Source organism: Panthera leo, chromosome D3 (assembly GCF_018350215.1).
Source record: "Panthera leo isolate Ple1 chromosome D3, P.leo_Ple1_pat1.1, whole genome shotgun sequence".
NCBI lineage: Eukaryota > Metazoa > Chordata > Mammalia > Carnivora > Felidae > Panthera > Panthera leo.
Genome location: NC_056690.1, coordinates 2,989,066 through 3,000,125, shown reverse-complemented (window position 1 = coordinate 3,000,125; position 11,060 = coordinate 2,989,066). Strand labels below are relative to the sequence as shown.

The 11,060-nt window shown below is 53.1% G+C and overlaps 1 protein-coding gene and 1 long non-coding RNA gene across 4 annotated transcripts in view; one reads left to right on the top strand and one right to left on the bottom strand.

Moving 5' to 3' along the window:
* The first annotated feature begins 109 nt into the window (after positions 1–109).
* Positions 110–11,060, top strand: part of GLT1D1 (glycosyltransferase 1 domain containing 1) — a 90,941-nt gene continuing 79,990 nt past the window's right edge. For 2 of the 3 annotated variants that reach the window (XM_042910627.1, XM_042910630.1), the window contains exon 1: positions 10,555–10,636. In XM_042910627.1, the coding sequence (XP_042766561.1) occupies positions 10,569–10,636 (68 nt within the window). In that variant the 5' untranslated portion in view covers positions 10,555–10,568. Of the gene's footprint in view, positions 404–814; positions 1,009–10,554; positions 10,637–11,060 lie in introns of those variants that run through there. The other variant, XM_042910629.1, reaches the window with a different exon arrangement.
* On the bottom strand, positions 9,792–10,506 carry LOC122203637. Its single transcript, XR_006195273.1, has 2 exons — positions 10,415–10,506; positions 9,792–10,021 (listed from the first exon to the last, which is right to left on the bottom strand). It is a non-coding gene; the product is annotated as an uncharacterized LOC122203637 (long non-coding RNA).

The following is an 11,060-nucleotide window of genomic DNA, read 5'->3' as shown; positions in this document are numbered from 1 at the left end:
CCCAGCCGCACCTCGGCCCGCCCCCCCGGAGCCCCCATTGGTCGCTGCCGCTACCTGGCTTCTCGCGAGACCCGCCCCTCGGCGCCCCCATTGGCCGCCGCTGGCGACTTCCGGTTCCGCCCGGAAGCCCGGCCGGGCAGTGGGTCAGCTTCTGCCGGGAGTGGAGCCCCGGGCGCAGGGCGTTGCCATCTACGGGGTTTTAAAAGCGGAATTGTTCCTGTCACTCCGAGGTCGCCGACCTCCGCCTACGAAAGCGTAGACAGACCCCCGTATGGCGGCTTCGGGCTCTGCCGGTCTTCCAGGCTGATTTGCAAAGCTGGCGCCTGCCTGCGGGCTCTTTCCTGCCCCCGGCACGGGGTTCCCGTGCAGGTGCAGCGCTGACGATTGGGGCCGCCTCTGCACGGTAGGTCGGTGAGCGGCACCCCTAGCCTCTGCTGTCCTTCGGGGGCCGGTTCCACCCCCGTCCCCCAGAGTGGCAAGCACCCTGTGTGCAGACGGTCCCCAGGAAACATCTCCCCATGAAGAGCCGCTGCACCAGGACAAGTCAGGCGCCGAGTTTGCTTCCTTGTCTGTTGTCTGGCATCCCGTTTTCCCTCAACGCTCAGCTCAAGCGTCCATCCTTGCAAGCATTTCTCCACCATCCCATCTGAAGTGCATCCCACCCCATCCCATTGCCTTGTTTTAGTTTCTGCATAGCGCCTGTCATGTTTTTTTTCTGTATTCCTTTGTCCTCCCTGGCTTGTACTGGTCCCCACAAGTGTAAGTTCCATGGTGGCAGGGATCTCATGTGTCTTATTCTTCACCACGCCCACAGCACCTGCAATAGTGACCACTGGCATATGGTGGAGGGGAAGAGCGTCCTCCAGAAACGGCCCAGGCATGGCTTGAGATATTGGGACCCACAGCTGGATGATGGCCGTTCGTGTGAGACCGTTGCCTATTCCTTCCTCCCTCTTTGAGGCCAGCCAAGAGAAGGATGGAGCCGTTACCTGGGGAGTGGGCTTTCCGGTAGGTCATCTGGCTGAGAAATGCCTCACACAGTGCTGGTGCTGGCACAGCAGGCAGGAGATAAATACTTACTACCCTTTAAAGAGAGAATCATTAAATGGCAGTATAGGACCTTCCCATCCAATCCATTAATGCTAATTGTCCTCAATCAATGTCACATTCCTGGTCCTCCCAGAATAGGTCGCATCCCTTTTCATATGTCTTTAGAGTACTCGCTGCGTGTTGTTTTCACAATACTCTTTTCATTTACGATTACATATTTTGCAAAATGATTTAACGTCAGTCTTCAAACCAGGGAGGGCTGTGATTTTGTTTGTCCGTTACTGTGTTTCTAGAATCTACCACAACCCCCACCACGAAACTATGTATGGAATTGGATGATTGAATGGATGTTTGAAGTTTAAATGGTGCCCAAATAATATTTTATATTCATTGTTTTCTTGGTGTTTTTTGTTTGCTTTTTTGAGATCCCTGTGATTTCTACAGCATGTTAGTATCCAAATTTAACTAAAAGGCAAACCACTTAAGGTTCCTCTCCAGGATCACACACGTAGTAGGCAGTAGAGCTCAGTCTTATTTATTTTTTTTTAAGTTTATTCATTTGTTTTGAGAGAGAGAGAGCACGGGAGGGGCAAGAGAAAGGGAGGGAGAGAATCCCAAGCACTGAGAGTGTGGAGCCAGACACGGGGCTTGAGCCCACAAACTATGAGATCATGACCTGAGCTGAAATCAAGAGTCGAGCGCCCAACCAGCTGAGCCCTCCAGACGCCCCGGTGGAGCTCAGTCTTACATATGAGGCTTTTACCTAATTCCTAGTACAGTGCAATGCTTCTTCCGTCCTCTGGCTGGTACGTGAGACAGAACCTTCAAGTATTTGTTCAAGAGACTGATACAATCGCCACTCTCGGGCAAAGTGCAGGGTAAACATGGGATAAAAATTAAGCCACTCGACGCGGTTCATGAGATGAGTTCTTGTGAAACTCCGCCCCATACAGATGTGCCATTTTGGATGACAGCAGACTAACCCAACTGGATGATCTCCACTGAGAAGTGTAAAGCTAAGTGAACAAAGTGGGGGCAGGAGTTGGAGTTCAGGATGTACACTGAGGAAGTGTGGCACTTCCTGGTGCTGGGGAGGTCTGGTCTGCACTGCAGTCTCTGACATCTTGAGGTTGCAAAACAGTCCAACTGGAAGAAGCGTTCCGGTTTGTCTGCAATGATTTTTCACGCGCAGCCCCGGCCCCGTGACTTGCTTCGGTGAAGAGAATGGCGGAGCGTCCCTGGGCCGGGTCTGGGCCTAAACCTTAGGAAGTTCTGGCAGCTTCTCCGATCACAGCCGCCACACTTCAAGTGCCCAATGGCCTCGTGTGTTTGATGCTTCCGTGGTGAGCACAATGGTGTGGATTACCCCACCACTGCAGAAAGTTCTGTCGGTCAGTGCCGCCCTATACGGATGTGCAGTGGGCACGACCGGTTACTGCCTGTCCAACACGCCCACCCGCCTGTCCTGCAAATAGAATCCTGATTCCGCTTGGCTGTCTGTTCTCCATTTGTCCTCCCCCAGCCCGCTCCCCACCAGCTAACCGTGTCGCTCAGGAGAAGCTAACTTCATCTTTGTTTCTGGATCCGACTAGTCAAAACCAATGCTAGTCTGTCATGCCTCTTCTGAAACCCAGACTCTACCCAGTCGAGACGCGACGTTCCCCCAGGGCCCAGCAGAGGACAAATGACGTAAATTGGCCTGGTCAGGCTGAAAGAAAGGACTCTTGTACCAGCCTGCGAGAGAGACACTCTTCCAAGGGGGATATGGATTAGGAAGCCTGAGGCCCTCATTGCTGCTGGCAGCTGTCTCACACTCCCGAGACGAACCGGCTGGGGATGTGGACAGCACGGTAGAGAATCAGGGAGAAGTTAGGTAGTGAAAGATCACAAATCGTACACTGTTTAGGCCACGTGCTGGGTGTTCCGTTACTTGTAGCCAAGACTCACCCGTCATGATTCTGTTAAAAAGTAAGAACATAAAAGGAGAGGGGGTGCCTGGGTGGCTCAGTCTGTTGAGCATCCGACTTCGGCCCAGGTCATGATCTCATGTCCGTGAGTTCAAGCCCCGCGTCGGGCTCTGTGCTGACAGCTCAGAGCCTGGAGCCTGCTTCGGATTCTGTGTCTCCCTCTCTCTGACTCTCCCCTGTTCATGCTCTGTCTCTCTCTGTCTCAAAAATAAATAAACGTTAAAAAAAAATTTAAAAAATAAAAGAACATAAAAGGAGAGGGCAGCCTGATTGTTGTCTCACATTGGGCCAGTTTGTGCTTCGAGCTCCTGCCTGGCCCCTGCAGCCCATGCGTTCTGAGCCCCTGTGCTAAGCCCCAGTCATTGTAACACTAAATAATTGATACAAGTTGACGGCTCACCACTGTGTGGAGTAGACTCGTAATACGTGCCTGTTCCTGGAAGTGACTGTGTGAGTCTCTCCTTTGAACCTAAAATAAATGAGTAAATGACCTGACTCGCACAGCTGGCGTCTGGGGGATAAGTATGGCGTCCGTCATTTTACAGAGTACAGCTTTGTCACAGCCTCTTCACCTCAAGGGCCCTGTGGGAAAGCGAGCCTTAACTGCAAGGGCGCAGGGGTGTGGACTGGGGTGCACCGCTGGCTGTCAGACACGGGACCCTTCCCTGCTCCAGCACTGCCCTGTCCCCTGGGAGGAGGTGCGGTCTGATGGAGTGAATTCAGAAGCCATCAGAGACTGAGCACATTTCAGGGGCGGTCGAACCTCTCTGACCTTTTCATAATATTTCCGCGGCTCATTTCATCTCTGCGTGGCTCGCCCCTTGCTTCCAGACAGTCGTACCTGTTTACTCACAGTTTCGGCTTCCTCAAAACGCCGGGTCACAGCTAGCCATCACGGATGTTCTGTGCCGTCTGTCGTCACCAGTCAACCATAGTCCGCAAGGTGCGACGGCTCGGTGTCAGGGCTTGCGGCCCATGCTTCTGCTTTTCTGCTCCCCGGTTCCATCCTGGGGACCACGACAGGCCCTGCTGGTCTCTGTGCACCAGACCATGGTGGGAGGCGTTAGCAACGTTACAGTCAGGCCATCCTGTCAATCTTTGGACTCTCCTCGGGGACAGACTTGTCAGAAGTTCTGTTTATTTCAGGGAGTCCCTGTTGTAACGGTTCGGTCTGGCTGCAGAGAATCTAGGCAGAAGCAGAAAAGATAAGCAGTAGAGGCACAGTCAACCCACGGGGTGGAGTCAGGCCTTCCATTCTTTGGCCCAGAACAAAGCCAAACTCACCTGCCTGCGCTGCGTGAATTAATTCAGCTCTCGGAATGACGTGTGTTTTCTTTTTACCGGGGAGGTGAGAGTGCATGGCCAGGAAGTCGGGTTTGTTGGCTTTGCCTTTTTTTAAACACTCATTTTACCTGGCCCTTGTGCGTAACGACCTCTGCTTCTTGGGGTTATGTTCTCATGTGCTTTAAAAAACCCCGGGCCATCTGCAACAGCCAGGCATTCACCAGCAGAGAGGGAAGGTAGGAGAGAGGGGGAAAGTGAAAGATCAGGAACTTCCCCTTCCTCCCTTTTGAAGACGTGCCAGCTGTGGGACCACACCTAACCATCCTGTCATAACCACCACTCGATAACTCCTCACGAGTGTCTTAATGCCTATTGCAGTCATAAAATAGGTAATCGGTAGCTCCAAGTGTATGTATTTGGTTTTTAGATTAGGCCTCACAGAAAAGGTCAGTGAAGAGGAACCCGCGGGAAAGACCATCAAAACACACGCATAAAATAATTCAGCAAATGATAATAAAGGCATTTCCAACCCATGGAGAAAAAAGCACGGAGCCTGACGCGGGGCTCGAACCCACGGACCGTGAGATCGTGACCTAAGCCGAATAAGCAACTATTGCATGTGGGAAAAACAGTTTTCACACTCCGAACCAGCATCAATTCCAGATGGCTAAAATATTGTCATGGAGAAATAAAAGAAAAAGCATTAATTAAAAACGTTGGCAAACGGAAACTCTTAGGGCAGAGAATGTTTTCCTAAGCCTAACAGTAAAGCCACAGGCCATAACAGAAGACGGTTAAGTATCTGACTACATAAAGACTTAAAACTTCCTTGCGTAAAAGAGGGTAGTTGCTGTTGACAGCAAACAAACTTAAAAAGTACTTGAAACACGTATGACAAACTTAGTGTCTTCATTTTACCAGTTCTTGGGAGTCTTATGGGATGTATTAGGTAAACATCCAGTAAATAAAACGCACAAAGTGAGTGTCCCGGCGTCCTGGAGGACGGGCTGCCCCGTGGCCCTGCTCAGCATCTATTCTGAGGACAGCACCTTCTTTCTTGGGGTAACCTGTGCCCCCTGTGGTGCAGGCAGGACTGGCCTCCCCTGGGCGGGGTGTGGTCATGTGACCTAAGCCTGTCCGCTCTGTTGAGCTACGTGATTGGCTCAAAGATGGGATGGTGACCCAAGTTGGTCTAATCCGGGCTAAGCCGTGAAAGACATTTCTGGGTCTAGGTTCTGCCCATCGCTTAAAATAGGTTTTTTCCTGGACATTCAGTTGTGAGCCCATAATTTCTCTTTCTGATTAAGCAAGTGTGACTTTTGTCCCTTGCAATGGAAAAGTTCCAGCTAATAATACAGGCAATAGGCACACATGCATGCACACAATTTACACCCACGTGCACACACATTACACGCACACACATATTACACATGCATGCATGCACCTTACGCACATATGCATTACACAGGCCTACACAAACATTGCACACGCACACATTACACACGCATACACATTACACACATGCACACACATTTTTTTAAAAAATGCCCTTCAAAGGGGAAAAAAAAGTTAACACTAATAATTTAAAAACGCAGAAAGACGGGACACGTCACTTGAACTGAAAGGCAATTTGGGGGAAGTGAAGTGTGTGTGCCCATAAATGGCCAACGGGGAGATACGTTTGGTGCAATGTTTCTAGAGGGCAGTGGGTGTTCATTTCAAAACCGCATTCGTCGACACTCCGTGCGTAGTGCCATTTCCAGGAATTTAGAATGCACAGAGACTTAACTCTAAAACGTTCGTTGCAATGTTGCCTAGAATAGCAGGATTGGGAGCAGCAAAGAGGTACAGGAGGAAGGCATTGATTGTAGCGCATGGGGACACTGGGATGCTGTGTTCTTCCTCAAAGGATACAGGGTTCTGAGGTGGAAACCATTTAGGACACACTGTATTTGATTTCTCTTGTTACTAAACAAATCACAACTGTAGCAACCAACACCACCAGCCCACGCTTGTGTGAGTCAGGAGTCTGGGCGTGGCTGACTGGTTCTCAGCTCAGGGTCTCACACAGCAGAAGTGAGGTCTCATCTGGAGCTCTTTCTGGTTCCCGTGGCCGTGGCAGGATCTAGTGCGTTGAGGCGGGCGGTAAAGGTGCCAGTTTCCTGCCAGCTGTCAGGTGGGGGCGTGGGGGTGGCCTCCGCCCCAAGGGCCTGCCTCTGCTCCGTGCTCGTGGCCACCGTGGGCCCCAAGGGCAGCGGCAGAGAACCTCCCCGACCTCGCGTCCCTCTCACACCAGAGCCTTGTTGACATCAGGAAATGCCCAGCACCTTTAAAGGGACAGTTACTGGATGAGACTCGCCCCGCATAATCTCCCCATTTTAAGGGCGACTGATTGGGAACTTAGCCTACAAATTCTCCTCACCCCACCACCTGGTTGGGCGTTTGATTGAATAACTGGAAGATGACAGGCATCAGGAGGCTGGAAATCTTGGGGCCACGTTAGCACTGTGCCTACCACGATTATTAAGTAAAAGTAAAAAAGAGCAAATAACAGAACAACAACAAAAACCCAACCCGTGTAAAGCATTTTTACTTTTTGTAACGCAATGACAAGCACAAACCAAAGCGATGAAAGTCGACAACAAAATACCGTGTCCGTATAGCCGAGTCAAAGGGACAGCGGCATCCGTTCTGTCTGCTACTCTCGGAGACATCCTACCTTCTCGAGTCTCCGTTCCTTCATCTGTAAAGGGCTGAGAACAGTAGTGCCTACCGTCCAGGGTGGGGGGAGGCCTGGTGGGGGAGTAAACTGCCCAGTGCCTGCAACCCTGGTGGCCGCAGGGGGGTGGGGGGGTGCGACTGTTTTCGCGATTAGATTCACAGAGTCTGGAGAAACCTGAGACCCAAGTGCTCAAGGTGTTTACCTCAGGGCAGTGGGATTCGGTGTGATTTTTAAATTCTGTTTTGTGTATCTGTATGTGCTAAACATACGTGGGCGTTTAATACAAATAAATGAAAAAATTTAAAGAATAAATACGGCTCTCAGCATACGACAGGTTGTTACTAGCAGCAGGTAAAATATCTTCCCTTTCATCAGCCTCTGACGTGCACAGAATTGGACCTTTGTCTCTTGTGTTACGAGACCCATGGGGCCACAGAGCAGCAACGGTGCGTTCACGCGGACCGTCTCGTGTGGCAACGATGAGAATCTTGGGGATGAGCTTCCTTGTGCTGAAGAGTTAAGAACCCACCACGCCCCACCTTCAGAACAGCAGTGGGAAGAAAGGGCTGCTTGCCTTTTGCTGAAAGCTCGAAGGGAAGATCGTCCGGTTCTGGTTGACTCCCCACCCCCCCCACCCCCCGTTCGCCAAGCAACACTAGAAGAAACCAGTTCCTTTAGACCTGTGGCTTTCTTTTGCATTTGATCATGTCAAGTGCTGTCCGGAAAGCCAGAGAAAGGAAAGCTAACCAGGGCACTTAAACCACAGTTGTCTGTGTGTCTTCTGATTTCAGGAAGATCCCCGCCCCCCACCCCGCACGCCACGTTTCTAGTTCTCAGTACTGTGGTGGGGGGACAAAGGTGGTGCAGAGACTGGAACCTGATAGAAAAAGAGAAGGAGCGTACCTCGTTTGTTAGTGTCATGAAGCAAAAAGAGAGAGAGAGAGGAAAAAAGACGTCAAGTGTTGATTTTTATCATGAGCCATTTCTAAAGTCAGTATCTTGCCCTGAAAATGCGATCACTTTTACACGGGGCAAATAACATAGTTTCATTGTTCCTGGTGCCGTGAACTGGAGAAGTAGTCTAAGCAAACACTATGATGAAAGAAAAAATAGATTTTGCTTTACATATATTTTAAGGCCCTTGTGTTAGAAGCATCTGGAGAAACGTAAGAGATGCTTACGACCTTTTCTGTTCTAGTCGTGCCCCCCCCCCACTAATTATTTCTATGTCATCCCGTGATATCACATTTGTCTGTGAACCCTTTTCACTGCCTACTTGGGAGAATCACAAAAGACTTCACCAAAATGAACTAATTAGCTATGATACTGTTTACGGTCCTTCTTTTGTCTCCTAAATGGGCACACGGAAGCAATGAATGAACAAAGAAATGGGCCCCCAAAGATCTGTCAGAATCTCCTACCCTACAGAACAGGTGTATGCCAGAAAAATCCAACGACAGTGAATTTCAGCCCAGCAAATCCTATAGCAGCACTGACTTCCATTAAAAAATCAGGAGGGGCGCCTGGGTGGCTCAGTCGGTTAAGCGTCCGACTTCAGCTCGGGTCATGATCTTGCGGCCCGTGAGTTCGAGCCCCGCGTCGGGCTCTGTGCTGACAGCTCAGAGCCTGGAGCCTGCTTCGGATTCTGTGTCTCCCTCTCTCTCTGCCCCTCCCCTGCTCATGCTCTGTCTCTCTGTCTCAAAAATAAATAAACATTAAAAAAAAATTTTTTTTTAATCAGTAATGCATCATCGTGGGAACAAAATTTCACAGCAGTGCAAATTCAACGATTTCACTTAATTCAACAAGCATCTACCCGGTGCCTACCCTACCGATGACATCTTCCCAAGCAAGGGGGAGGTTGGAGCCATGACTAAGCTCAGACTCAGGGGTAGGAGGATTGGGAAGGGTCCCAGCACGGCGGTCAGGGCGTTCACACAAGCCATCATCTTTGATGTGGGCCTGTTAGTGGGTGGAGTGCTTTGCCCTGGAAAAGATCTGTCCACAGACAAGCCCCTGGAACCTGTTATTGCTAAGTGACTGCCATTTGATTCAGGGTGATAATGTGCCCAGCAGTCACGCTACGTTTCCCAGCTGCCCTGGATGGAAGACGTGGCCAGGTACACGGTAAGATAAAGGCCTCAGGGCTGGGTGACACTCCAGGAGGAGCTCTTAAAAGTAAAAGTGTCATTTTGGTGTGCCCTTTTGCCCCTGCTCCCTGCTGCCTGGAACGTGAGTGTGATGGGTGGGGCTTCAGCACTCAAGCTTCACCTTGTGGCCCTGCTGGGAACAGAGGCCAAACACTGGGATGCCGGAGTTAGAAATAAACCTGCGTCCCTGGTGACTGTGGAGCCAAGAAATAAGCTTCAGATTCTTCTTAAAACAGGAATTGAAATGGAGATCATGAAGGAATTGAAGTGAGTCATCAGCCACCATGGTGAACTGAAGAGCCCTGGCCCTGGGCCCCGTTGTGTTAAATTAAACAAAGGCCCCTAGACCCATGGGGCTCTGATGCCTTGGTGCTGATGTGAATAAGCCCGGAGGGAGCCTGTAAAGGCCTCAAGGTTAAGGTTACCCGAATCGAAATGTAAGAACAACCAATCGGAGACAGCCAACTAGGCTTCAGGCTGTAGCCAATTAACCATCTGGCTTTGCGTCAGCATTTTCTGTGTACAGGTCTCTCCCGGAGCTCCTGTCCTGCCCCAACCTCTTCCAGTTTAGCACTTCTCCCCTGGAATCAACTTGTGCTCAAATGAACTTAGAAAAGCTCAATATAGCCCAGTTTATCTTTAACACATCTAAAGGGGTCGGTTGCCTCTTAGATCTGGTCAGTTGTGGAAATGATGGCTTCCTATCTGATTTCTCAAGCATCATCGTAGATCCCTGGTGCTGATACCCATTGGGCAGACGCTGGCCACCCCGGCGCGGATGGCAGTCCTTCCGTGGCCTCCTCTGGCTCCTGAGGGAGGGGATCTACAGTCACCCCTGCTGCTGGCCCCTGTGGGAAGAGACCCAGCGCCTCATACATCCCATGGGAGCAACCGGCAACTACCCCTGGGTCCCAGGGGGCTGGAAGGGGGGGGGGGGGGGCGTGACCAGCCCTGGTCCCTGTGGGAGGGGACCCCAGATCCCCTCTGCTGCTGGTCCCCAAGGGAGCAGACCTACAGCCTGGCCCCCTTGGGAGCAGCCCCACAGCCACACCTGGTCCCTGTAAGAGCGGACCCACGGTTGCCCCTGGACCCCTGAGAGTCCAGCCGTGGTCTCTTCTGGTTCCCCTAGGAGGGGCCCCGAGGAACCCGGGGTGCCGGTCCCGCGGGAGCGGTGTCGCGCTCCCTCCCTCCCGCCCCCCCGACCCCCCACCCCTCGCGCGCCTGGGACCCCAGCGCCGAACCGGCGAGCGCGGGCGAGGCCTCGGGAGCGGCGGGCGGAACCGACCGAGCGAGCGCCACCGCCCGCCGCCGGGGTCCGGGTCCGCGTCCCCGGCCCCGCCCCCGCCCTGGGCCTGGTCGGCGGCGGCGGGCGGTCGATGGCCGGGCGGCGGCGGCATGCGGCTCCTGTTCCTGGCCGTGCTGCGGCGGCACACGGGCAACGCCGTCACGGCCGAGCGCGTCCGGTAGGTGCCGGCGCGGGGCGCTCCTGGGCCCCCGGCCCCCCCCAGACCGCGCGCACAAACGGACGGGCTCGGCGCGCGTGGGGCCTGTGCGCGCGCGGGGCCTGGACCGCGGCTCCCGGCTCCCGGGCCCGCCGCACGCGCCGCCCCCACGGGCCGCTGGGGAGGGGGTCCGGGGTGGGGGGGGGTCCCCACGCGGGTCCCGGCGTGCCTGGCTTCCGCGTCCCCGGAGCGCCCAGGTCTGGGGACTGCGCGGCGCCTACATTGCGGTGGGCAGAAGACAGCGCGGAAGCGCAGGGCCGCACGCGGTGACACGCGCAGCGTTATCTGATGGGGCAGGGACCGCTCTGTGCACGGGAGCCCTTTGGGCAGGATGCTCCGGGAGGCCTCGCGGCCGGAGTGGCGTTGGCGCGGAGTCCTGGGTGCA